General features: G+C 47.1%; 1 protein-coding gene across 6 annotated transcripts in view; it reads right to left on the bottom strand.

Moving 5' to 3' along the window:
* Nucleotides 1–27833, bottom strand: part of Ap1b1 (adaptor related protein complex 1 subunit beta 1) — a 90619-nt gene that overhangs the window by 10729 nt on the left and 52057 nt on the right. For 4 of the 6 annotated variants that reach the window (XM_060365588.1, XM_060365585.1, XM_021632714.2 and 1 more), the window contains exons 2-15: nt 20726–20788; nt 18562–18667; nt 16146–16281; nt 14985–15230; nt 13647–13837; nt 12406–12627; nt 9979–10099; nt 8744–8839; nt 7489–7604; nt 6843–7008; nt 2475–2573; nt 1608–1867; nt 694–895; nt 72–92 (exon numbers count right to left, since the gene is read on the bottom strand). In XM_060365588.1, the coding sequence (XP_060221571.1) occupies nt 72–92; nt 694–895; nt 1608–1867; nt 2475–2573; nt 6843–7008; nt 7489–7604; nt 8744–8839; nt 9979–10099; nt 12406–12627; nt 13647–13837; nt 14985–15230; nt 16146–16281; nt 18562–18667; nt 20726–20762 (2019 nt within the window). In that variant the 5' untranslated portion in view covers nt 20763–20788. Of the gene's footprint in view, nt 1–71; nt 93–693; nt 896–1607; nt 1868–2474; nt 2574–6842; nt 7009–7488; nt 7605–8743; nt 8840–9978; nt 10100–12405; nt 12628–13646; nt 13838–14984; nt 15231–16145; nt 16282–18561; nt 18668–20725; nt 20789–26191; nt 26327–27833 lie in introns of those variants that run through there. The other 2 variants (XM_060365586.1, XM_021632717.2) reach the window with 2 other exon arrangements.

Genomic DNA, 27833 nt, shown 5'->3' with positions numbered 1-27833 from the left:
TGTGGGCATGGGGGCCAATGGCCAAGGTCCAGCACAGATGAAGAACTGGTGACAAGAGGGTTGAACCGTACCCCTTCAGGCTCATCCCCCATCTCCAAGCAGAAGCAGGCAGGGTGAAGAGACAGGCAGCGACATGCAGAGAGAAAGGCAAGGAAAGAACATGAGACAAGAGAGAGAGGTTAGTTAACTGTGGCTCCAGTTGAGATGAGTCTGTTCTAAGGTCCAGAGCAGAGTCTCACCCCTTTGAAGGATACAACCCTTTTCTCATGGCTTTAGCCTGGCATCCCATGACCTGTGCCATAACTTTTTGTACTTTGTCCTAGGATCTCTCATGGCTAGACTTGACACCAAGGGAAAGGTTAAGAAGCTGCTTCTGCCCAGCCCTATTAGGTGCCTGAGGGGAGCCTGGGCCAGGCTTACCACATCTCTTTGAAAGGGCAGAAGGGCCTTCCATGTAGGCCTGGCTGGGCTGCTTTCCAGACGGTAGCCTGAGTGTGAGCGGACAAAGGCCTGCTTCCTCAAAGCTAGGAACATCCTAACAGGATGCAGGTGACTAAGCATAGGGCTACCCGATCACCACAGAGGGCAGAATGAGGATTCAACATACCCTCCCTGGCTGATGGCACAAAGGAGCATCTGAGCCTGCTCCTCTGAAGATCATTAGTAACATCACCAGGGGGCCCTAGAACATACCAGGCTGTCGAGGCCACCACCAAGAAGATCCACAGCTCCCATCTGCACTGAGGAGGCAGCCAAGGGTGGGCCACTCACTGGGGGGCCAAGGTCCAAGTTGAGGAGGTCACCTAACAGGTCACCCTGGGCAGGGATGACATCAGGCTGATCACCAGAAGGTGCTCCAGCTGGGGCTGTCTCAGGGCTCTCTGTGCTCTCACTCCTGTTGGACATAGAAAGGGTCAGGTGGGATGGAAATGTCAGAAGGTTCTAGGGAAGATAAAGAGGTGTTAGTTTCCAAGATCTCTCCCTAAGACAGGCTCTGGGTCGCCTCACTGGGAAATCTATAAAGGGAAATCTATATGACTTGTCTCTCTGCCTTTCTAGTCCCACCTACTTTAAAAAAAAATCTATTAGTTATTTATACAGTGTTCTTCCTCCATGTGTGCCTGTACACCAGAAGAGGGCACCAGATATTGCTACAGATGGTTTTGAGCCACCACCATGTGGTTGCTGGGAACTGAACTCAGAACCTTTGGAAGAACAGCCAGTGCTCTTAGCCTATGAGCCATCTCTCCAGCCCCCCCGCCCCCCATTTACTTTTTAAGCTCTCCATGAGGTGAGCCAGCTGTGCTAAAAAAGAAACTAGATGCACAGGACTGTCACTGAATCAAACCAGACACCCAGGAGGAACAGAGGTAGTAGGAACAGGTCTTTGGAACTAGAAGTCAGCTCTGCCAGCTGTGGGGTCCTGAACGGTCCACATTCTCCACAACCGGTACCCTCATCTGTTAATGGACACTTTGTCTCAGCAACTCAGAGGAGTAACCGGGGTGATGGAGCGGACACACAGCATGCAGTTACGCACTGGCAGGCGGCCAGCTCTTAGTTTGCTTAGACTAAGGCCTGCATGCATGCTGGCCAGCTGTACTCACGAGGCAGTTCGGGGTGGCAGGCTCTTATGCACCACTCCCCGGCCGCCCTCCACAAAGGCGCTGGGTGGCTTGTGGTAGACAGAGGCCAGTGTGCCAATGTAGCAGATGAGCTCGTCCAGCAGTGTAGGCTCAATAAGGTCCGTCTCCTCTGAGATGAGGGGCTTCTCAGCCAGCACCACTTCTTTGGCAGCTACAGGGTCCGTGGAGAGCAGGCGCCAGTAGATGTAGCCACGGTCCCGAAGGTCCGGGTTGTCTGAGTCCTTGGGGGGTGGGGTTGGAAAAAGCTATGGAATTCCTTCCCAGATGAGAGAAAGGGGTCCTCCAATAGACCAGCCTTTTCATCTAACAATACTTTGTTTTGTTGTTCTTTTTTTTGAGACAGGGCTAATGCTGGAATTCACTATGTAGACCAGATGGGCTTTGAACTCACGGAGATCTGTCTACTTCTGCCTCCCCAGTGCTGGGATTAAAAGCAGGTATCACCATACCCATCTTATCCAACAATTCTGAATATACCCAAAGGCCTGTCCCTAAACCATCTTAAGGGGCACACCCCACACCCCAACTTTAAGTGGGTCTCCTTAGTTGTTTAGTTCAGGTAGTTCATACCTGCTCCTGTCTCCAATCCCCTATCTTTCAGTGAACTTTCCAGCAAAACTTTTGGTTCCCACATATCCCCTCTTTCACATAGTGACGCCATCCCATGTGGATCTGTCTGCTACTCTGGCTCCCAGGAGTCAGAGATCTCAGGCTACTCTGGCATCAGTTTGATATATGCTATCCTGGGAAGTTAGAGGGAGACTGGCTCCTAGAAATAAAGCTTCTTTTGATGCAGTGTGGGAAGAAGCAGGGAGGTGGGGTTACTACCTGAGTGGCCAAACTGAGGACCTGTTGCACCAGCTCCTGAGTCTCTGTTGGCTTCTTCAGGAATAGCTTCACAATGGCTGTCAGCAGCTGTAGCTGGACCTGTAGGGAACAAGGAAGAAGAGTGGAGTGCACAACCAAAGGAGGACTTGACGTCTCAGGGCAGATGGGAACCAACAACAGCTCTGCTAGTCTTGGGGCCGCAACTGAGGAACGCAGATGTGGAGCTGAGCACTGGGCGCCTAGATGCCCACCAAAGCTTCAAGCCCATAGTGCCAAGAGAGGCTGATGGCCTCAAAAGGCAGCACGTGTGACTGCTCTGCCCCTTAAAGGTGTTGATGGGATCACAGAGACCAAGAGGACAGGCCACAGGGCCCCACAGAGCTGGCTGCCCTGGAGGAGATGCATGCCTATCAGAAGGTAGGAGGCATTTCCGGCCCTCCCATCATCGGCGCTGATTCTCAGCTTGAACTTCCGGCCTCCTCCCTGCCCTCATCAGTGTCATCAGCTAACGGGCTAGCCTACAGCTGTCAGCTTTTCTCCTTTTTTTTTTCTTTTTTTTTTTCTGAGACAGGATTTCTCTGTGTAGCCCTAGCTGACCTAGAACTCACTTTGTAGACCAAGCTGTCCTAAAACTTACAGTGCTCCGTGTGCCAACTCCTGGCCTGTTCAGCAGGAAGGCATGCACTGATGCATGGCTTCATCTTCCTAGCTGGCAGCGTAGTCTGACAACACAAGCATGGATGGTGAGGAAGGGCCAGTGAGGTGGCTCAGTGGAAAAACATGACTGCTGCTAAGGCTGATAGCCTGGGTTCAATCCCTAGGACTCACATGGTGGAAAGAAAGAACTAACTCCTGAAAGTTGATCTCCAAGTGCTGTAACACACCCTCCCACACCAATTAAAGAGAGAGAGAGAGAGAACAAAACAAAAGAAACCAGAGGTCATTTCTTCTGGGAATGAGTCATTCACAGCCCCTTGACATCTGCTTGTGTATGGGTCAGTGGAAGCGAACAGTAGCTGTCTATTTCCAAGGCAGGAGTAAGCCCGTTACGTGGCTTCCAAGGTGGGCTCCAGCCATTCACCTTTAATCAGTGAAAAACACACATGGCCTAAATTGGGGGTGGGGGTGGTTCATAACTGTAATCCTGGTACTCAGGAGAAATTCAAGTCATCCTTGGCTACCCATCAAGTTAGAGGCCATCCTAAGATATATAGAAATCCTGTTGCAAAAAGCACTCTTCAATAAAAAAGAGGGTCTGGAGAGATGGCTCAGTGGACCTGTTCTTCCAGAGGACTGGGGTTCAAAGCCCAGCATCCACATGGCAGCTCACAACTGTCTGTGACTACAAGATCTGACACCCTCACATGGCCTGCGGCAGGTGAGAGTTGGTGTCTTGTGATCTCTGCAAACAGCCTACAGGAGCTAGGATAAGAGCACACCTCATCTGAACGCTGATTCTACTTCCCAACAGTCATCAAGGTCACCTGAGCTGGTATCTGAGTTAGCTTGCTTTCTTTTCTTCTCTCTCTCTCTCTCTTTCTTTCTTTCAAGATTTATTATGTATACAATGTTGTGTTTGCATGTACAGATGCACTCCAGAAGATCTCATTTAGATGGTTTGTGAGCCACCATGTGGTTGCTGGGAATTGAACTCAGGACCTTTGGAAGAACAGCCAGTGCTCTTAACCTCTGAGCTGTCTCTCCAGCCCTCTGAGTTGGTTTCTTTATCTGTACAAATGGGTATAACTCACATGGCTAGTTGCAAGAGTCAAGGAGACAACCAATGAAAATAGCCCTTTGTGAAGCTGTGCTGGGATTGAAGGTATGCACCACCGCAGCCTGCAAGGGCGCAGTAACATAAAAGACACGAAAGTCTGGGTTCAGAACTTCAGGGCTGTTTTTTTCCCTACAGATTCCTGACTCAGCTTTTCCTTCTGACTTTCCCAATCCCTGGCTCTTTAGCAGGTTAATTCCTGTGGAGGAAGAGGCTACAAGATTTACCCAAATATTTGGCAGTTTACACCCAAGGCAATCCTCCGCAGTAACCCGAAGGAGGAGTTGGTTACAGGGGCAGAAGCCATATAGGCAAGGCTTGGCTTCTTGGGAGGCACAGCTGAGGGCTGGAGTTACAGTGAAGCCGCATGGAGGCAGGCGGCAGTGGGAGGCGAGTGCAGTGAGAATCACTGCTATGACTGCCATGGACATCTGCTGTCTTTGCTCACTTAGCACCCACTCTGCTGCCTCTTCTTCAGAGAACTGCCGTTCTGTCTCCTGTAATCCATACAGACCAGAATGAACAATTGGCTGATCAGTCTTGGTAAATGGCTCCACAAAACATGAACAGATTTTGGGACTTTGCTGGACTGTTGAGGTAAAGTTTTCTGTCTGTGGGAGTTGTTGAACTATAAGGACAGAGCCTAACCTGTTGCCACATTGTGGCCCCTGCCTGTGGGATTGTGACAAGGTGGAGCCATTTAGAGTGACACACATGGCCCCAACACCACAATGCAAGCAGGAGTATGGGGAGGGAGTGTGCTGCTTGGACAGGTCCGCTATGGGAACCAGCAGGCTCTGATTTTTCCTGGGCCACTTCGCTTTTGAATTTAATTCTGACCCAGGTCAGTACTACCATTGAGGAGTACTTACTATGAGCCAGACGTATGTTAAGATGAGCATAAAATCACTAAACAAAGGTGAAGTAGATGATGAGTGTGGGCTTTGGGGTTTCTGATTCCTGTCTCTGCTTGGACTCACTAGTTACACTGCCTGCACTGGGCAGGAGAAGACATTTCCTGATTTCACAGGTAAAGGAACTGACACAGTTAGACACATTTAGACCCATTACCTTTTGAGCTGCTCAAACCAAGTACAAGAGGCAGGCCAGTGCCATTTAAGATGGGAGGTCAAACCAGAACAACCTCTCTACGAAATGAAATCAGTAAAGAGCTAGGCAAATCTCAAGCGTACAATCCCTTCTCCCCAAACTATCTGCTTAGTCATAGTGGCACGCTTACAAGAAAACACACACATACAAATGCTTACAGGAAGCATAGATTAATGATGACATGCCTCCCAGATGTATCCTAAGGGGAGACAGCAAGGTTCTAAACAATTTAAAGCTGGATAATGAACTACTATACCATTTAAGTTTCCATACTTGTAAACACTTGGTTTTATTTTTTATTACAACTTACAACTGTTTATAATCTCTCCGTGTGTGTGCGCACGCGCACAAGTGTGAGCGCCATGACACAGGTTGAGGCTAGAGGACACCTTGCAGGTAGGTTCTCTACCACCAGGTGGGTTCCTATGACTGGATTCCAACTGTCAGGCTTGGTGCCAGGTGCCTTTACCCACTGAGCCATCTCACCTTGTTTTTATTGACAAGGTCTCATGTAGTCCAGGCTGGACTCAAACACTCTAAATAGCCAAGGATGACCACAAACATATGACAAACCCTCCCTCACAAATGCTGGGACTACATATGTACACTGCCACACTGCTTCCGTGCTTGTAAATCTGCCTCTTGTGGCCCCTGAAAAATCAATATTCACACAGGACTTGTGTGATCATCTGCAGATACAGGCAGAGCCATGGAAACGTAAATCACCTGTGTATATGCTCAGGCTGAGGGTGAACACTACAAGGCTGACTCTTTCTTGTTTCAGCTCTCACCTGTAAAGAAGTATCCGTTCCCTCATTTAAATGGTCCCTAAGTGTGATACTTTAGTTAGAAGTCTGGAAGGTTCTCTGTGGAGAAATATATATGCTAGATAAATTTTAGTCAGGCACAAGTCACAGTGTTGTTGGCCACTGAGTTCAATACTAATGAGTCAATGATAAAGGTTACATGTCGACTAACTGATAAGAATGGTCTAGATGTCATAGCATCTAACTTGATCTCTTCTGGAAGTGCCACATGGTATTTATGGAACACAAATGGTAAGAAGAATAAAAATTGGCTGCAAATGAATATGCACAGGTCCATGCATATCTACTGGTAAATTCCTACAGCTTCTGTATCACCAGGAGACCAAAAATGCTAGTAACTGGGAGACCTGTGGCCAGGAAAGCAGTTAGAGGAAGAATTTTCATTACACAGTCCCTGTAGAATCTATTTTGAATCATGTACTACAAAGATGAATATGAAATTGAAACAAAGCCAGCAACTTCTGCTCAGCTTCCACACAGACCACAGACTGTCCTGTGTCCTCTGAGGCACTGCGGTGGGGAGAAAAGCGGGCCACACAGAGCCTGTCAATGCCTGTTCACACCAGCAATGCAGTATGAGGAGGGGAGGGAAAAGGGCTAGGACAAGCCAGAAGTGGGCTAGGCAGTCAGTATGGGTCTGCCCACGTGAAGGCTCACCTGAGTGCTCTCATCATGGAAACCTTCGAGGAAGCTCTCCAGCAGCTCATCTGCATTGTCAATGCGCTCAGCATACTCGCCCACTATCCATATCATAGCAGCACGGGCCTCAGGCTCATCCAGGGAGTCCAGATTCTCACACAGTGTGGCTATCACACTCTCATACCTAAGAAAGTAGAATTGAGCCATTGTGTGAGCACCAATAAAGTTTGGCTAATGTCTGTGTTGTAGGCTTAGGGGCCAAGGCAGATATGCAGCTTCCCAGACTTGGAGGGGTGATGAAGATAGGCGACTGTGTGTGTGCGTGTTTTTTTTTGTTTGTTTGTTTGTTTTGTTTTGTTTTTTTTCTCCAAGAGACAGGGTTTCTCTGCGTATCCTTGGCTTTGTCCAGGAATTCCCTACGTATACCAGGCTGGCCTTGAATTCACAGAGATCCACCTGCCTCTGCCTCCCAAATGCTGGGATTAAAGGTGAGTACCACCATTGCCGAGCAATAAGAGTGTAGTTGCTCTTATTTTGGATTGAAGGGCCAGGTTGGGTAAAAGAAGACAAGAAGTTCCTTCTGAGAAAGCCACCTGTAAAATGGAAAACAAAAAGAGGAAGGGGACTCCAGGCTGCCCTCTTACCAGGAAGGGTGGGCACCTACTTGTTGGGGTACTTGCGGAAGATGTCCTTAATGACCACAATGGCTTCCTGAACCACATAGTTGACCTTGGTCTGGATGAGATCAAGCAATGTGCTCACACAGCGCTCTGCAGATTGCTGTGAGGAAAGAAGCAGCAGTGTGGACACACGGTTTCCAGTAGGGCTAATGAGCATGCCAGGGCCAACCACAATAAATCACCTTGCCCACCTTCCCTATCAGAGCTTAAGAACAAACCCTTTTCCCTTAATAATGGGGAGGTAGAGAACAAGGGCCAAATAGGGGCCCTGGATGAAAACATGATGCCCCAGATACAATGAAAACATGAGAAATCGGAGGTGTAGCTCCTGACAGTGTTAAGCCATTGGGAGTTCCTCTAGGCAAACCCCAAGGGCTGAGTGACCCTCCTTGGCCTCATCTCTCTATCTTGTTTAATGAAATGAGCTGCTGTGACTAAACCCACAAAGTTTCTGTTCCTAGTCTTTTGCTAGGGACAGCAAAATTTAATTTCTTTTGTTTTTTGTTTCTTTGTTTGAGACAGGCTTTCTCTGTGTAGCCTTGGCTGTCCTAGACCTGCTTTGTAGACCAGGCTGGCTTCTGACTCACAGCAATCTGCCTGCCTCTGCCTCTCCTCCAAGTGCTAAGATTACAGGCATGTGCCACCACGTCAGGCTTTTGCTTTAATTTCAATAGACAACAATAATAGCCCAATGGTACAGATGTCTCAGGAGGGCCATAATAAACATCAAGAGGAAAATACCTTAAAATGCCTTGAGGGTCTGGAGTGAGTATGACTAGCTATCCCAGGTTCCTTAGGCCACTGAGTCCAGGTCAACAGTCAAGGAATAGTCAGAGTGGATGGGAATAAAATGCCAGGACCCAAGGGTCAGAGTGGCTTGGTAGCTCAGAGGAAAAGCCCAGCAGCTTTTCTTAAGGTATCTACTTAAGTAGCTATCAGGCAGAGGTCCTGATAGCCTGAGTCACCTCCATGATAAATCATGTCTAATAGGAACTCCACGAGCTGCTGGCTGCCCTGTGGCCTTAAAACCATCATTACAGTGGGCTAATTTTACCCGTTGCAACTCAAGGGCCTAAAGTGAGAAACAGCCAATCTAATCTACATAGTGAGCACCTTAGAGGCTCTGATGGTGGCCCTCGGGCTTCCTGGACCATAAACAACTGCCAGGATCAGACTGGCTTTCTGTTTCCAACAACCTTCCCCTCCCCGGCTAAAAACAGACTCCCGGAACCTACTCACCTCCACCTTGATGGCGCAGCGGCCGATGGCACGCACGGCCTTCCGTACAAAATCCACATCTACCTCTGTAGCATACTCTTTGAGTTCTGCCAGTACCTGTGGTCCAAATGGAAAATGGGTTGGATGTCTGATGGAACACGTTAGAACTCTTAGGTAATAGGAATGCACAAACTCCAAAAGAGATGGGATTCTGCTGCCTGCTCACAGCCCAGTCCAGAAGAGTACCATCAGGTTCCTCAAAAGAAGGTAGAGGATGACCACGTAGCAAGGCACAACCCTTGCACTGACGGCTGCTATATCAAGCACCTTATTTTGTGTGTGTGAGGTTGGGGATGGAATCTGGGGCCTTATGTGTGCCAAGTAGATACTCTAACCATCAAACGACATTCCCAGCCTCAACTACTGCTGTTGCAGGTGGGGACACAGGGTATATGAGTACAGACGTGTGCACATGCATGTGGAAGCCCGAGGACTACCTCGCGGTCATTCCTCAGGAGCAGTCCTTTTATGTTTGTTTAGTTTTTGAGCCAGTCTCTCACTAGCCTGGAGCTTTGCAGGAAAGTTAGCCAGAAGTGCCTGTCTCTATCTCGCCAGTGTTGGGATTACAAATGCGCACTACCAAACTCAGCTGTTTTTTTTTTTTTTTTTTTAAAGATTTGTTTTCATTGGTGTGTGTGCACATAAAACTGGAGTTACAGGCAGTTGTGAGCTGCCTGAAGTAGGCACTGAGAACCAAATCCATGTCCTTTGAAGGAGTAGCAGGTGCTCTTAACTACAGAGCCATCTCTTCAGCTCCCACACCAATTTTGGGTCTTCATGACTGCCCCTAGTAAGTGCTTTACCAACCGAGCGATAGCCCTGGTGCCCAACTATCACTTTTTAGTGATAAGTAATAGGTAACAATAGGGGGAATGAGGGGACATTTTAGAGTAGTATGTGTAAGGAGTCTGATTATGTTGCCTAGGATAGTCTGGATCTCAGGACAAGTGATTCCCCTGCTTCAGCCACCCAAGTATCCGGGACTTCAGGAGTATACCTGTGTGCACAGCTTGAGAACACTGTTAATAATAAAAATATTCGTTGTTTTGCTTGCTTACAGAACTCTGTCCTCCAGGCTGAACTCTCCATGAGATAAAATGCCTACACTGAGCATGCTTACCTGACTTAGAGACACAGCTAATAAGGAAGCTGTCTGACCCCAAAGCTTGAGTCCCACACCACCACACTCTGCTTGCCTGGGCGATGTTGGCCTGGGAGGCCAGGCGGATCATGATGTCCAGCTTCTCCAGCTTCACATAGATGGGGTCATTGTACTTCACAAAGAAAACCTTCATTTCATGCTTCAGGATCTCTGGCCTGGTGGCAGGGCAGGATGCGCAGAGAACAGAAAAGAAGTCATATGGCCCGTGAGGAAACCATTCCACTTCTGCCTCCCCTGGGCTGTAGGGGAAGTCTGACTAGGAGGCAGACCCACCACCCAGACTGTGTGACTGTAGGCAGTGGTCCTGCCTGGCTACCTACAACTGCTGGGCCACATCTCAGGAAGGAAAAGGAGTTCACAAGGGTGGCAGGCAGCAGCCCAGGGTTCTAATGCCTTTGATTCCTACCCCATAAACTGAGAATGAGCTGTGGAGAAATAATTACCACCACAGGTTTGAATCTGCTAGCACTAGACCTGCTGTGTGTGAACTTAAACTCGGGAACATTCGCCCTGTTCATTCAGTGATACAAATGGTTGACTATGCTTACACTCTATTTATAAACAATATGGCTGATGCCCAACCCAGCTTTCCTTCTGGAGTTCTGAAATATTGGAGTGTGCCTCAAATGAACACCTGAGGCACCCTGGGAAGACACATTCCACACATACTGCTGTTCCCTCCAATAGAGGGAAAGCCCATGACAAACTTTTTCATGAATTCTTCCAAACTCTTCTTTATGGCCCAGCTGTTGGTTGCTCTAGTAAGTCTTAGGTAGGAGCACAGTGACTGACTACTGGGAAACGCTGTACTTGCACATTCGGACAAACGTGGGAGATGAGACATCTAGCATAATCAATGCTTTATGAAGGCACTTGCCAAGAGGAATTATCACCTGCTAAGCTATCTAAGTGTACCCACTGCTCATTCCTTCCAGCCCTCATGTGGTACCATGGGACACCTTTTTCTAAGACAGGAAAATTCAGAGAGGTTACAAAGCTTGTGTTTGTCACTCTCTAGAAGGCTGAGAGCAAGACAAGACACACCATCCTGATCCAACTTCTATGCCCTTCCTAGGACAGAAATTAATAATTCTAAAAAAAAGTTATCTGTCATGAGGGCAGAGGAAAGAGAAACTCAAAGAGTCTGTGTTGTCATACAAACTTCGGGAGAGCCTGGCTGAGTAAGGAGCTTTTTATGGTGCTCTTTGGGGAGGCAACTCTGAGATGGGTAATAGAAAGATGACTTCTACAATCAAGACTTGACAACGGCTGCCCAATCATATGTCAAGTTGGCACAGGTCATGACCAGTGACATAGAGAACTTCTTAAGAGAGTGTCATGTTAAATATAGCACAGAGAACCATTCATGCTGACCTAGTTCCTGTGTTCTAATAAATGCAGCAACCCATGGCCACTGGTGTATAGAGATGAACACTGCAACAGCAAAGCCCAGTTACCTCATCACACTGCTTAGAGACTCGGAACTCTTTACCCATGTGTTCTTTCCAAATCTTCACAAATGTCCCAGCTCAATAAATATCTCTGGCCCTCTAAGAAATATCAAGAACCAGACAGATGCTGTGACAAGAGGATATGCTACCTTCCTAGGGCATGACCACAAGGGGCCCTGTTTACTGTGGTCCTGTGGTTCCTGGCAGCAAACAGCAGGAATGAGTTGCCATTGCCAAGCCCTGACTACAGAGATTTACTTGACCTAAGGCTGGGAGGAGAATTTAGGAGGTAGATTCCACCCCAGCTCATGTGTCCTAACTCAGAGCTGCCATAGAGGAAAGAGAAGGCCATTCCAGGGACACTTCAGACCCAAACTTATGGAGTTTCAGACCTTAGCCATCTAGCCTCGGACCCCTTCCTTGAGAGCAGTGACTTACCTGAGTCACCCCCTTAGGAGGAAGAAAGCAGGCTGCCCAGCATTCGGTTCTACTTCTCCCCCTAGGGCTTGCGGTTGCCAAGTCCATGATCTCTCACCATCTCTAAGGTCTCCAAATTCAAGGATTTTGATGAGACCTATGAACTTTGTCCCCTAGCAAACTGCACACATACAAAATCTTCAGATATCCCTGAAGGACTTTACAGGCTCTGAGGTGCCCAATGTCAGGGTGCAGCAGCACCATACTTGCCTTTATTTATTGGCTCTCCCTAAGGCTGAGTCAAGGCTTCCTAAGATTGACACCACTGACCTGGGCCAGGTAGTTTCTTGCTGTGAGGGACTGTACATCACTGTAGGATACTAAGCAGTGTCCTTGGTGTCTCTGTCCACTGGATGCCAGTAGAGCCTCTAATTGTGAGAACTAAATATGTGTCCAGACACTGTCGAGTGTCCCCTGAGAAGGGTACTCTGGCTGAGAACTCCTTACACTCTTTAGGCTTCCTGCATGGTGACAGACCAGTCTCCCTGAGGGGTCCCTGTGTCTAGCATGTGGCAAACATGTGGTCTCTGTACCTTTTCTGCACGATGAGGTTGATGTTGCGCAGAGCCACATACTGAAGCTCTGGCTCTGCTGACAGCAGTGTGACCAGAGGAGGTGCCAGCTTCTTGAGCAATGTGCCGTAATAGTCCAGGTCCTTGGACAACATCTCCATGAACTTCATCAACACCTTCACAGCAGACAGCACCACCGCAGAGTTGGCATGGGAGAGCCTAGGAGTGACCCTCTCACAGATGCTGGAGTCCAGCCATTCCAGTAGAGTAAAGAGAGAGACAAGGGAAAAGTCCTGTTTTCACTTATCAAAATAGCACGTCTTCTTTTTTGACACAGATGTAACCCAGATGGGCCTCAAGCTTGCTATGTAGCCAATGAACTTCTCAAGTCAAAGGCTGGTTTCCCCCTTTCCTTTTATTCCAGTACTAGCACTGAACATGGGGCCTCATACACGTGAGGCAACACTTCTGATCCTCTTGTGCTGAGATTACATGCACACTCCACCATGCCTGGTTTATGCGGTGCTAGGGCTAGAAGGCAGGACGTCATGTATTCTTAGCAATCACTCTACCAACTGAGCTATACCTCCAGCTAAAACAGCATGTCTTCTATAGGAGGAGGGCCTTGTCTGCTACCCACTGACTCTGGCAGGCCCCAGACACCTTGAGCCTCAGTTTCCTCATGTCAGAGTTGATGTAATGATGTCTATTTTACAGACTTGTTGGGCACTTTAAGTGAAAAGAATGAATACATGCCTGGCACAAAGGAAATAGCTCCAAATGCCAGCTCCTTCCCTTCCCCTACTGCGAAGGCATTCATTCATATTGGTCAAAACAGATCCAGCTGGGCGAACTACGCGATTCCTTCCACCTCTCTAATTCAGTCTCCTCGTCTGTAAGATGGTCAAGGGTGATGGAATACATTGCACAAACTTGCTTTAAAGATTCCCTAACATTGAAGACACTCAGCAGAAGTCAGGCACCTACAGAACTTAGTGCTTCTGAAGCTATAATGCTCTTGATTCAGCCCAGATGGATCCTTCTCAGCTCCTGGCCAGGACCCATCTATGTTCATAGCAAGCAGAAAGTTCACTGCCTGAAGCCATATAACTAACAGAATAGCTCTGGAGATGAGCAGTTGGCTGTTTCCCTTACACTGTGTCTGATACTGGAAGAAGAGGTCTTGGAAAGAGGCCCAGTCCAAAGAGCCCCATGAGGACCATCTCCAACTAGGCTCGTAAATAAGGGGTGTGTCTGCTCACCTCTGGGCCTCACGGTCATCCTTGGGCATGTAGTTGGCCAGACAGTCTAGAATGAAGATCTGGCCCCACTCAGTGCATTCGTTAAGGGCTGTCAGCAGCTTGTTGATGGACTGTGGGTTCAAGTCAAGCAGGTTGCTACTGGGGTGCGACTCAGCGATCTCTGAGAGGGCAGCCACCGCATTTGCTACCACCTGGTTGAGAAGGTGGAAGAGATAGAGGTTGGAGTATTGCTCAAGTCAGGAAGCACAGGGGATAAGGACATTAGCAAAACATCGGATATTCTGTAAGGAATATGTCCACTATTGGTAGGCTCTAGGACCTCAAGAAGGTCCGACTCAAGACGAACCCTCATCCCACTGGCTCCTCTGGAAAGAACTGAAATAAGCACACCTGCCACTGGAAAGAAGCAGGGAAAGGAAGGCGCAGCTCCAGGCACCTAGCAATGGAAGGCAATGCATGTTACCAATCCAATTTCCCTCTTTCGGCTAGAGCACTCACTGCAGTGGCTGTCACTGTACTTCTCAGAAAGAGAAGACTTCTGCAGCTCTCTTCGAGGCTGCTAGGAGTGGACGGGTCTGGGCTATAATGGGGTTTACCAAATGTTTCTGCCAGGACAGCTCCTTTTATGTACAGTCTACAATGTTTTCAACTTTTCTCTGACAGTGTTCTAGTTATTAGTGTTTAATCTATGCACAACCAGTGTTTCTGCTGGACACAGAGTGGGAGTTGTGCCCAGTGTTTTAAATAGTCCATCTTTTCCTAGATTTTTTCAACTTTTAGAAAAGATTTTAGCACAGGCTGGGCCTTTAACTCTCGCTCCTCCTGCCTCGGCCTCCTGATCACTGGAATTACTGGCCCTGACAAGCTTCACTGCAAACTCTTGCCACCACAATGAGTGAGGGGACCGGGGTTCCCACCTAGTGTATCCTGGTGTCCCGTCTTCCACACTGTAGTACTTTAAGGTGGCACCCCTTCAGCCCCATAAGGAAGAGGACTACATGCCTGGGAATTACAGATGGTGTTGGTAAGGAGCTGACATGACAGTGACTGGAAAGGGAAGGAAACTAACACTGACTATAGTCGCTGCTCACCAGGTCAAGCCAGCTAAGGTCAGGTATGTTTCCTCCCCAAGTTTTATAATGAGGCAAACAGGGCTTGGGTCAAAGGAAACCCAGGCCTAGCTCCCTTCAAACCACAGCAAGAAAGAAGAACACCTAGATACTCAGCACAGCCCTAACTTCTATGAAGGGTGAGAGCCAGGTGGAAGGTTAGCCCAGGCCGTCTTCTCAAACAATCCAGGAGTGTGCGGAGGCACCACCATGATTGTCAGCAACTTACCATGGGGTTAGAGTCAGAGATGAGGTCTTTAAGTGTGTCCAGGAAACCCTGATCTTCTACTAGTTGAGCATTGATGTCATGGAGCTTGGCTACACACACAGCTGCTGTCTTGCGCACATATGGATCTTCATCCTTCAGGCACTTCCGGAGTGGTTCACACAAGTACTCTGTGATCTTGTCAACTCGGATACAGCCCATAGTTCTCACAGCCAGGGCCCGGATGAGGGGGTTGGGGTCCTCACAGTCCTGAAGGAAACAAGTCATTGGGCAGGGACAGGGGTAGGATGAGTCATCTGTGGCTTCCTACTCTCCCTGGCCTCTAGCTCTGAGCAACATCAGGCAGCTGCTGTGGGATCCACTAACCACAGCCAATAATACTCAAAGCAAATGCCACAGAATGGATGCCAGGCATTTGCCAGATACTGCGTGAGGGGCTCTACACCCTCTCTGCTGCTTCCTGAGTCGCTGTTTCACACCAAGGAAACTGAGGGTGTGGAGAAGGTTGTATTTTGCCTAGTCAGCACAGAGCAGCAATCCAAACCTATATGCTCCTAGCACCATAGTCCTCAATCTTTTCTTTTTGAAATAGGGTCTTGCCATGTTGCTCAGACTGGCCTGGAACTCATTGTCACCCAGGCTGACCTAGAACTCACAGCAAGTCTCCTTCCTTAGCCTCTCAAGTGCTGGAATTACAGGCAATACAGCCACAGGAAGCCCTAATTTTCCTGCATGTGACTATCAATTAGGAGTCAATGTCCAAGCTCACGCTTTGCTCCTCATGTGGTAACAGAAAATACAGAAAGGAGTCACATGGAAAGGGAATAGAGCTGCTCTCCAATTCTTGCTGAAATCTGCCCTGTCAATCGACGCAGAATTGACTGCCCAGCCCAGGGGAGTGAGAGGCCAACCGTCCTAGTGCCACCTCACAGGGAATGAATGAGGCATAGTCTTTAGGTCTGTGGTTCTGGAGAGAGTGGGAGCCCTCTGCTGGAGGAAAAGGCCCTCAGCCTGCCCAGGCAGAAGAAGGCTTGCAGGGTCAGAAATGAGTCTGAGTGCCAAGCACTCAGCCAAGTTGGGCAGTGTCCCAGCTCTCCAAAGACACAGGGACATGAGACAGAGAGCGGCCCTTAGCCCCCTCCACTCCACTTGCTTTCTATTCACCTTCACAAAAGTGTTGACAGCCATAATGGCCATATCTGGCTGACTCTTGGCATAGTTCATCAAGTACAGATACACCAGCTTCTTTAGCTCCAGGTTGTCTGTCTGCATACAGTTCACCACATCAGGGAAGAGAGCACTGCAAAATCAAAGCAGCATCAGTAGAGGTTGAAGACAGAGAAAAGCAAGCTTTCCTGGCAGTTAAATGCAGGAAAGGGAAGAGATGATGGTGAGAAGCAGGGAAAAGTATGAGTTTCTTCATTTGTAAAGGTGCAAAAGAAATGACTGAGGCTGGGGCTGGGACTTAGTGGTAGAGCACTTGCCTAGCACATACAATTCTCAGTACTGCTCCCTACCACCAGAAACCCACTTCTCCAGGCCTTTGTGATACTTAAAGAGACAACATTCCTAAAGCATATGGTCTTTACTGAGTTATCATTCTTTTTCCTTCTGTAGTACTTCATGTGGTCCCTTATATTGGGTTGCTGGTTCTAGAACATCTCAGGGCTGAAGGGAAAGGTTCAGCACCCACTAAGGACCAGCAAGGTATATGGGATATTTGCTGTGAGCCAGGCATGGTGCTAAGGGCTGGATATGACTCCTCTCATTTAACAGCTCCAGAAAGCCAGGGGAGTGTTCCCATTTCCGATAAATCTGAGGTTAAGAAATGTCAAGCAGCTGGGCAGTGGTGGTATCACCTTTAATCTTAGCACTCAGGAGGCAGAGGCAGGTGGATCTCTGACTTTGAGGCCCACCTGGTCTACTGGGCAAGTTCCAGGACAACTAGGGCTACACAGAGAAACCCTGTCTCCAACCAATACCACTCCCCCCAAAGGGTTAAACAACATGAGGAGCCAGATCTATGTATGACCTTTGCTGTACTTGGTAGGATTCTTCCCATCATGGTACCATAATGACCCCAGAGTCACAGGCCTTGACATGTAAAATATAAAGATCAGTTTCCTAGAATCTGAGCCATTACCCTGCCTCAGTTCTTGGGCTTTTATTGCCAAGAACCAGGTAACAGTATGAAGGGGGTATCCAACAGGACAGGTTCCCTCAGAGCTGCAGTGGCCAAAGTCACCTAGAAAGATGCCGCACAGCAAGAACAGAGCCACTGTGGAGAGAGGAAGAGGAAGTAAAGAGCCTAATGGCACTCTCAGGCAGCAGCAGTAGAGCAACCTCTTTTGAGGAGGAAGAACCAAGATGTTGCCTTTGTTAGGAAGTGACAGTAATGTTCTAGCTGAAGGAGAAGTTTTTTCTTTCTAGAAATATGTGATTTAGAGATGCCCAATCCTTGCAACATATTTTGAAATCATAGTTTATTAAGTGTGTGTGCATGCACTAGGCTCATGTGTGCCACCATACACATGCGGAGCTTAGAGGACAAGTAGTAGAGGATAGCCATGTGGATCCTGGGGACTGAACACAGGTATTCAGGCTTGGTGGCAGACACCTTTATCCCCTGAGGCGCCTCACAGCCTCTTACAATCTGTTCTTACAAGGTCTCTCCTAAGGACTCCTAAACTGGCTACAGGAGGTCCTTGCTAAAGTGAGCAATGGAGTAATCTGTGTGGAAGCCCGGACAGTGTGACCATTCTGTAAAATTCAGCCAGGGAGCCTCTGTGGTATGTGCAAAGTAGTACCACATACAGAAGACAGGGTCTGGATTCTGGAAGGCCTAGGCTCGATTTCTGGTTCTGCGTTAGCCATGTGACTGCTAGAGAGTAACTTTCCTCATTCTTTGGTCATTTATTTGGCAGGAAAAAAAAATCACTGCATATAATGGGAAGTGTATAGAACCTCTGAGAAAATGTATCTGAAGGTGTTCTGCAGACTGGCCAATAAAAACACAGGAAATCTATCACTTGGAGACTTCTCAGTCCGACAGGCAGTTAAACACATGAAGACAGCCTAGACCAGGTGCTGCTGAGTACCACCAAAAACATATTTCTCTTCTTTTTTTTGAGACAGGGTTTCTCTGTGCAGCCTTGGCTGTCCTGGACTTGCTTTGTAGACCAGGCTGGCCTTGAACTCACAGCCTCCTGAGTACTAGGATTACAGGTGTGCACCAGCTACATTTCCTGTTCTTAAGACAAGCAAATACCCAGAATACCCAGATGTATGCAGATGTATGGGGTTCATTCTCCTTAATAGGCAGCAATCTCCTGGAGCTTCTGAGAGGGTTTCTGCCATGCCCTCTCGAATGCCCGATGCCCTTTTAACCCAGTCTGCTTCACTCACTCACTTAGTGCCTGAGCCATTAGCATTTCAGCTTGTCACTCATATGCAAACAGAATCGTGTGTTTGGAAATGAGGTTTGTCAAAGCAGACAAATGAGGGAAAATGCAGGAAGAACTGAAATGGACCCAAGCTGTGAAGCCCTAAGCTAGTCAGCACCTCGCTGTCACCAGCATACCTGACATCTTTGCCCACAGTCATCGATGCAATCACTTTCTTTACCGCCTCCTTCTTCTTCTCCTTCTTGTCACTGTTCAGCTCTGCTTTCAGCTCGAAGATTTCCCCTGAGGAAAGGAGACAGGCATGAACAATCACTCCACCCCCAGCCTGGTAAGATGATTTGTTGGACCAACTTCCTGGAGAACTAGGTGGAGGTAGAGAACAGCTTTAGGCCCTTGGCTTCAGGTAGAACAAGTGATAGTGAGGAATGGTGAGGAGAGAAATTAAAGTGATAGAAGCCTGAAGGCCATGTTGGACTGAAGAAATAGGAACCAAGGTCCTGAAGACCTGCTCAGCTAGACTACTAAAAATGCAGAGGACAGCAAGTGCTCCTTAGCCCTCTCATTTGCCCTGATTCCCTCAAGGCTGAATGGAACTGGGGCACTGGAGGGTGGGGGGAGTTGAGTGATCTCACATGCAGGCTTTTCCTGTTTTCCCAGAACCCTGAGCTCAAACAGCTTGCTCAGGGTTTCACTTCCTCAGCCTGGAGAGGAGAATTCAGCTGTTCTACAAGGGCTGTAGCATGTAATAAATTGTTCTCAAGAACTTGATGCAGAAAAAGGAAATGAGGATATGTGATTGCCCCCACCTCCATCCCATGGAGATAGTCAGGATGTGCTAACAGGTTTAATGGTAGACAATTCCTGAGCCTTTCTCTGAGCACAGCAGCATGGTAATTTTTTTCCATATCCTTTCTCATTTCATATTCACAACAACCTGCCTTTTCCCCATTTTACAATTGAGCAATGGACGTTGTTCCATAGCAGATGAGACAGGCTAAGGTTGAAAACCAGGTTTGTTCCCTCAAAAACCTATGCTGTACATAAATCCCTTTGCTTGGTTGGCCCTGCCATGGATATCCATTTGCCTCTCTGCCCCCATTTTCTTGCATGTTCTTCTCTCTGGTCTGGGCAATGAATTCCCTCCCTTACTCTCAGCTGTGAAATGTCCATCTCAGTGTCTGGCACTCTGTTCTGTATAAAGGACAGCTGCTGACCTGATATTAATTAGCCACAAGAAGAATTCTAATCTTGGTTCCTTTGCAAGTCATGTGGGGGTGGGGTGACATGGGACTGTTATATGGGGGAAAGTGATGTAAAAGTTCTAAATAGATTCATAATGAGAAAAAAGAAAATAAGTTTTTTTTGCTTCTGCTTTTTTATATCATTATCATAGAAAGAAAGTAAACAGTTGATTAAGAACAATGGCCTGAGCAAGGTCACACTAAGGACACTGCTTGACAGGGCCAGGAATAATCTGTAGATCCTGTGGTTCAAATTTATGAAGGACCATCTTCCTCCTACAAGCGACGTCTGGATCCAGCAGACAATGGCAACCTTGACCCTGTACTCCTCCACAAAAATGTCACTTTACTCGAAGCATGTGGCCAGTTGATGGATGGAGGGCAGTCAAATCGGCCCCAAGAAAGCTGGTGAGGTAAGCTCAGGGCAGACTGCTTCTGAGATGCCTCCTTTTTCCAACAGGCTCCAAATACAGCCAGTAAGCCTGGCTCCTGAATCACTACAAGGAAGGCAATGCTCCCCACCAAGACCATACCCCAGAGGCTGGCGCTGCTGTTAGCCTCAGCAGAGCTGTGACCCTGGTCTCCCCAACTCCCTTCAGTCCTTTATTACAATCTGCCTTGGATCTTCCCTTACCTAAAAAACGGTCAGGAGCCAGGCAGTGGTGGCACACGCCTTTAATCCTAGCATTTGGGAGGCAGAGGCAGAGGCAGGCAGATCTCTGACTTCGAGGCCAGCCTGGTCTACAGGGTGAGTTCCAGGACAGCCAGGGCTACACAGAGAAACCTTGCTTTGAAAAACCAAACACCCAAAAACAAACTGGTCGGATTTAGATTTGAATCTAGATCTCTCTATATATATTAATTGTCTCTCAATCTCTCGTTCACAGTCAGGGGGACCCATGACAGGGGTCCTGCTTCAGTAAAGCAGGTTAAGCTTGAACTTGCTGTGTATCTAAGCATGGCCTTTAACCCCTGATCTTTCTGACTTTGCCTCTCAAAGCTGAGACCTAGCATACCTGTGAACAGTTTTTGGACCATCATTCACCCTCCCTATAGCAGGGAGCAGAAGATCTGGGGTTCATGGTGACACATACAGTACCTTTCTTGGTTGTTGTGAAGTATTTTGAGTCAGTCATTTTGGTCCTTTATCTGTGGCCAGACTCTGCAAGACAAGAAGAAGGTGGATCTGTGTTCTATTCCATTTCAGTTAGGGTGTGCCCAGGGAGAAAGGGAGGGATTCAGAACATACCACACAGGGGAAGATAACTGTTTATCTCTTTTTCCAGGCAAGTAAACTGTTAGATCATGGTGGGTCTTACTTTGGAGGGCAGCGTTTTGACTGTCTATATCTTTTGACCCAAAAAGTTTCTTTCTAGGAACCTCTCCCACAGAGCAGGAGCCTGAGGTCATCTGGCTTTTTCATTCTCATTATCTATAACCATGCTACTGGGAAAGACTTCATGGCTGTCAGTAAGCAGACAGTTACAGTAACTACAGACTAAACCACGGATTAGAGATAAGACGCACTTGACAGTGAGTCATAGGGCCCCTCATTCATTCTGTTCAGCATGTTCTAAATATCTACTCAGCTGTGTGGCTCAGCTCACAAAAGCTCAGAGGGTCCCATCACCTCATTTAAGAAGTGAGAAAGGGGGACTGGAGAGATGATGGTCAGGAGTTTAGAGGACTCACTGCTCTTGCAGAGGACTCCAGTTTGGTTCCTCGCACTCACATAGCAGTTCACAGCCACCTATACTACAGTTTCAGGGGATCCAACACACTCTTTTGGCCTTCAGGAACACTGTACACACATGGTACACATACATACACTCACTTGGGTACACAATGGCCACAAAATAAATAAATATAGATTTAAAATTTTTATAATGTGCACTGACACTTGCCTGCATGTACATGTGTGTACCTTATGTGTCCCTGGCACCTGTGGAAGGACGAGGACGTCAGATCCTTGGAACTGCAACTGCAGATGGTTGTGAGTCACATGTCGGTGCTGAGAATTAAACCTGGGTCCTTTGGAAGGACACCTGGTGCGCTTCACTGCTGAGCCGCCTCTCTCTCCCCCTAAATAAATACACCTTAAAGGAGCAAGATGTGTGTGTGTGTTTGGGGTGGGTTCTTCTTTTCACAACTTCCATCAAATTATCTCTGGACGGCTGGAGTTTGACACACCGTGACTGCAGCATTTCTCAATGGCCAGGTTGTTTGGTCTTTATTTTGTTTTGTTTTTTAATATAGCATCTCTCAAGATGTCACCCAGCACAAAACTCTTAGTGCAAAGCACTGCTGAAGTCAGGAGATCAAAGGAAGTACTGAAGCTCCCACAAGTATTTCCTGAGCATCTACTCTGTACTTCAACAGTTCCTCTTGATCACCAGATGAAAGCTTAAAAGGGAAGTGGGAGAGATACTGGTGAGATGGCTCAGCAGGGAAAAGCACTTTGCCATGAAAATTTGACCAGCGTTCAGTCACTGGGATTTACAGTGGACAGAAAGAACTGACTCCTCAAAACTGACCTGATCTCAACATGTGCTCTCTCTGTCTCTCTCTGTGTGCCTGCCACAGACACAAAAGCACACGAAATAAAATAACTTTTAAGAAAGCAGCCAATGGGCTGGAGAGATGGCTCACTGGTTAAGAGCCCTTGGCTGCTCTTCCAGAGGTCCTGAGTTCAACTCCCAGCAACCACATGGTGGCTCACAACCATCTATATTGAGATCTGATGCTCTCCTCTGGCATGTAGGTGTACATGAAGATAGAGAATTCATATACATAAAATAAATAAAAAATATTAAAAAAAATAGAAAGCAGCCAATAAGTAGGGCATGACATCACATGTCCACAATCCCAGCCCTAGAAGGTAGAGGCAGAAGGATCATGGGTTTATGGTCAGCCTGGGTTATGGTACTAAAGGTTATGGTACATTTATACAATGAAAAACTACTCAGATTAAAAACAAGGAAATCATGAAATTTGCAGACAAATGGTGGGAACTAGAAAAGAGTGAGGTATCCAAGAAACAGAAAGACACACATGGTATATACTCACTTATAAGTGGATATTAGACATATAATATAGGATAAACATACTAAAATCTATACACCTAAAGAAGCTAAGCAAGAAGGAGGACCCTGGGTAAGATGATCAATCCTCACTCAGAAAGGCAAATAGAATGGACATGGGAAGAGGGAGAAAACAGGCAACAGGACAGGATCCTACCCCATAGGGCCTCTGAAAGACTCTACCCAGCAAGGTATCCAAACAGATGCTAAGACTCATAGCCAAACTTTAGGCAGAGTGCAGGGAATCTTATGAAAGAAGGGGGAGATAGAAAAACCTATCTCCAACAGATCAAAAAAGTCTGGGCCCAGAAGTCTTTTCTGAGACTGATACTCCAACCAAGGACCATTCATGGAGATAACCTACAACCCCTGCACAGATGTAGCCCATGGCAGCTCAGTCTCCAAGTGGGTTCCCTAGTAATGGGAACAGGGACTGTCTCTGACATGAACTCAGTGGCTGGCTCTCTGATCACCTCTCCCTGAGGCGGGAGCAGCCTTACCAGGCCACAAAGGAAGACAATGCAGCCAGTCCTGATGAGACCTGATAGGCTAGGGTCAGAGGGAAGGGAAGGAGGAGCTCCCCCACCAGTAGACTTGTGGAAGGGCATGGGGGGAGATGTGGGATTGGGAGGGGATGAGATATGGGGCTACAGCTGGGATACAAAGTGAAAAAACTGTAATTAATTAATTAGTTAATTAATTAATTAGAAAAACAAAAGAGGGAGGGGGCAAAGTTGCTGAATAGCAGCAACTTCTGGAAACTGCTCTGAGTTTTAATAAGAAGTAATCATTTATTGGTGCCCCTACTAAAATTAGAGGTTTACAGGGCCAGGGAGATAGCTTGGTGGTCAAAGTGCTTTAGTAATTAAGTGTGAAGCCCAGAGTGCTCAGAACTCAGGCAAATGAGGATAAGTATTGCAGCCTGCCTGTAATTCCAGTCCGAAGGTGAAATCTCCAGACTGTGACGAGCAAGACTCAGCCATTCTGTTAAGCTCTGAGTCTCATGAGTAAAGCAAAGAGCAATCACAGATGATTCTGGACATCACACAACCACACGTACTCTGACACAAATGCAAAACCATGCACATATGAAAACTGGGAAAATACAGATGTTACTTCATCCAGTCCTATCAATAGGCTATTATCGCCTTCTCCCTTCCCATTTAAAGAGAGGCTCAAGGACTCTGTGTAACCTGCTCAAGGTCACAGCGTGTAGGCGGCCGGAGAGAACATCTTAATCCTACCTGAGCTCAGGGCGATGCTCTCTCAAGGAATTCCTCCCCACATGAGAGGGAGGACAGAGCTCTACGCACTAAGAACATACAATCAAAGGGGAACTTGCTAATCTACCTGTAGTTTTTCACGGTAGAGAAAAACCACACACCTGCTAGGTGTGGTGGCGGCACCCAAGAGGCTAAGGCAGAAAGATGGTAAAGTAATCCAGACTGGGCTACACAATGAGACTCTGCTTCAAAAACAAAAGCAAGCCTGGCACAGCGGGCAGGACACACCTTGGGAGGCAGAACCAGGAGGACCTCTGAGTTCAGGGGCCAGCCTGGTCTACAGAGTGCCTTCTAGGACAGCCAGGGCTACACAGAGAAACCTTTTTTCAATTCCGTCTCTCCAAAAACAAAAACAAATGAATCCCCAAAGAAAATTCCATACAGCTTTAAAAGGAAGGAAGGAAGGAAGGAAGGAAGGAAGGAAGGAAGGAAGGAAGAAGAGAAGAAAGGAAGGAAAAAAGACACTTGAGCTTGGTAAGCTAATAGCTCAAGAGGTATGGGTGCTTGTGGCTAAGCCTGACAACCTGAGTTCAATCTCCAGCCCCACATACTGGCAGAGCCCACTCTTAAAAGTTATCCTTTGACCTCCACAAGTGCAGGTGCATAAACACAAAAGAAAGAAAAAGAGAGAAAAAGGGAGGCAGGAAGGGAGGCAAGAAAGACATCTGCACGGAGCAAAGTCACTTCATTTTGTCCATTGTTGCCTCAATGGAAGGGACTCAAACAGGTAGCCGTAAATATGACCTTTGTATTTCCTACTAAGAGGAGGCAAAATGAAAGGCCATGATGTCACCAATGTGAGCTTTACAGTGTTTTTCCAGCCCGACTGTATTTTTTTCAAGTTTAGTTTGTATTATGACAGGATAGCATTGGAGCTGTTTTCAGTCATCAATGGAACACTAGCATGGACGATCTCAGGTTCTTTAGGTCCTTATGGATTTCATAGAACAGCAGTTGTCATTCTGTGGGTTGTGACCCCATGGCAAAACTCTATCTCCAAAAATATTTACATTACGATTCACAACAGTAGCTAAATGAGTTATGAAGCAGCAATGAAAATGATTTTACGTTGTGGGTCAGCATACATGAATTGCTGTGTTAAGGGGCTGCAGCATTAGGAAGGTTGAGAACCACTGCCATAAAGTAAAAGGACAGAGGCTCCACTAGCAAGAACGTAAAGAAAAACGACACAATTCTGCTTTCCTTTTGCAAAATTCAGAAAGAATTAGGCCTTTTCATCCTGGAGCTGCAGGGGGGAAAGCAGAAGAGACGCCAGATCCAATGATGTAAGCCTTGCATGGTGCTTCAGAAAAGCTCCAAGTGCCACACTGGGGCCTCTGCTTTGCCGGTCCCCACAGCATGAGCCAGATCTGGAAACAACCCAGAAAGGAGAGGCATGAGGCACATGGACTTGCCTCACAGCTGTCATGGTCCACCTTCAGGCCCCTGTAGGGCTCTGCATAAGACCGGTGTTCAACTGACAGTTCTTCAAAGGAATATAAAGGAGATCCCAGGGGCACCTGCTCACTGACAGCTCAGTTATATAAAGCCATGCATTCATTATCAGTAGTAATTTACTTATACTAAATATGTTCTTTTGCACACGTACACACTTTTTTCAGAATGCTAATAATGAGGTGAAAAAGATAATGGGGTTTTCTGCTGTATCATGAAGGGCTACATGGTTTATGAAATCAGACTTGAGAGCATAACTGCCTAAAGCGTATAAAACAGGAGAGCCCCTGTTCCTTGCTGAATCTAAGCGAAAGAGTAAGACTGCAGCCCAGACTGCCACCGAATGTAACAGCCAAACCCTCCAACACTAACTCGAGAGTGAAAGAGGACAAGGAGGTGCCTGCCTGCAGCCCCGGCACTCGGGAGGCCACAAAAGGATGAAAGCACAGTGCATAGTAAGACTGCTGCTACGGTGGCGGCTGCCGCTGCTTCTTTTCTCTCTCTCTTTCTCTTTTTTTTTGGAGGGGAGTCTTTTGAGACAGGTTTCTCTGTGTAGACTTGGTTGTCCTCGATTCATAGACTAGGCTGACCTCAAACTCACAGAGATCCACCTGCCTCTGCCTCCCCGACTGCTAGCATTACAGGCATGCACCACCATGCCTCGCTGTCAGATTGTTCTTAAAGCAACAAGCTAACAAACAATCTGTAAAAAGTACAACTGTAAAAAACCAAAACACCAAGAATTACCTCCGATATCCAACGTTAGCGTGCTGGAGGTGTTTTTCTTCTTCAGTGGAGGAGGCTGTCAGAGACTTTCCCCCCTCTGTATGCACAGCATATCACCTGGGAGCCCTGAATTACCAAGACAAAACCTGCCAGGGATAGATTTGGTGTTCCACACAACTGACCAGGAGAGAAAGGGACAGGAAAACTTCTCTTTTTGTAGGTAGCTAGATAGACAAGAGAAGACAAAACAGAAGATGAGCACAGACTATACTCGCAGCAGCGCAGAAGGCTGAGGCAAGGACTGCTTGAGCCCAAGAGTTTGGGCCAGCCTGTCAAACCAGCACAGTCTGCAAACGACACATCTTTATTTCTTTCTTTTAATCTTTTTTCACAGTGTAACAACCACCCACAAAAGTGAGCTGGGAGGGAGGAAGGGTGGGATTGGGAGGGAATGAGAGAGGGGGCTATGGCTGGTATACAAAGTAAATAACCTGTGATTAATATTAAAAAAATAAAAGTGAGCTGGCCCTAATATGCTAATTTATGTAGCTAATTTATGTAACTGCTGAGATGGCTCAGCAGTTAAAAGCACCTGTTGCTCTTGCAGAGCCATCTCTCCAATTCTTTGTAAAGAAACTTTTATTCACCTGCTTTAATTGTCATCTCTGAGGATTACTGACTCTGCTAACCTAGGCCTAGTCCTGGAAGCTTCTAGCCTCCATACAATCTAACCTAGGCCTAGAATGTTGTTAGCCTCTGAGACTTACTGCTGAATAAGCTCACCCTTTCTTGTTCTTTCTAGGCTCTGGGCTGGCTGGTTCAACTCAGCTGTTCTGACTCAAACTCCTCTACCAGATAACTTATTCAAACTAACTCCAGCAATCTTTTCTAATCTGGCTCCTTCTCATTCTCTGGCTCATTCTGTCTTCTCCTGTGTCTAGCTTGTTCTCTCATTTAACCTCTCTCTGTAAAACTCTCCCAGTAAAGCTGTCTCCTCTCCCTCCTTCTTGTGTTGCTTCCTGTTCCTTTCTGCTATCATGAGAGTTGGGTGTAACCTATTCTGTCAAATTTTTCTTTGATTCATCACTTTTTCTGCTCTCAATTAGACATCACTTTCAAACATGGGTGCTTCCTTTTACAAACTAATTTTACCTTCATTGTTTGGGATTAAAAGCAGGTACCACTAGGCCTAGACCTAAGCTTTTCTTAAAAAAAGAAAAAAAAAAGATTTATTTATACATGCATGCATGCCTGCATGACAGAAGAGAGCATCATATCCTATTATTGATGTGGATGCTGGGAATTGAACTCAGGACCTCTGGAAGAGCAGACAGTGCTCTTAACCACTGAGCCATCTCTCCAGCACTGACCTAAGCTTTTCTTTGCCCAACACTTGCTCTCTACCAGGCTGGCCTTGAACTCAGATCTGCCTGCCTCTGTCTCCTGGATTAAAGGTATGTTTGTACTCCAGCTGGATCTAAAAGGTCTTTAAATGTGATCTCTTGCCAGATTAGCCATGTTCTGAATTTAAATTCCTCTACAGTTGTTATTAATAGCAACTTTAAAATTAAACTGTTTGTGTGTTAAGTGCAGGCACACGAATACCTCAGCACATGTACGAGAGGTCCAGGGTCCACCCTAAGAACCAATTCCTACCTTTTAC

This window comes from Meriones unguiculatus, chromosome 12 (genome assembly GCF_030254825.1).
Source record: "Meriones unguiculatus strain TT.TT164.6M chromosome 12, Bangor_MerUng_6.1, whole genome shotgun sequence".
Classification (NCBI taxonomy): Eukaryota; Metazoa; Chordata; class Mammalia; order Rodentia; family Muridae; genus Meriones; species Meriones unguiculatus.
The sequence above is the reverse complement of the archived record's forward strand: the minus strand, read 5'-3'. Positions and strand labels throughout refer to the sequence as shown.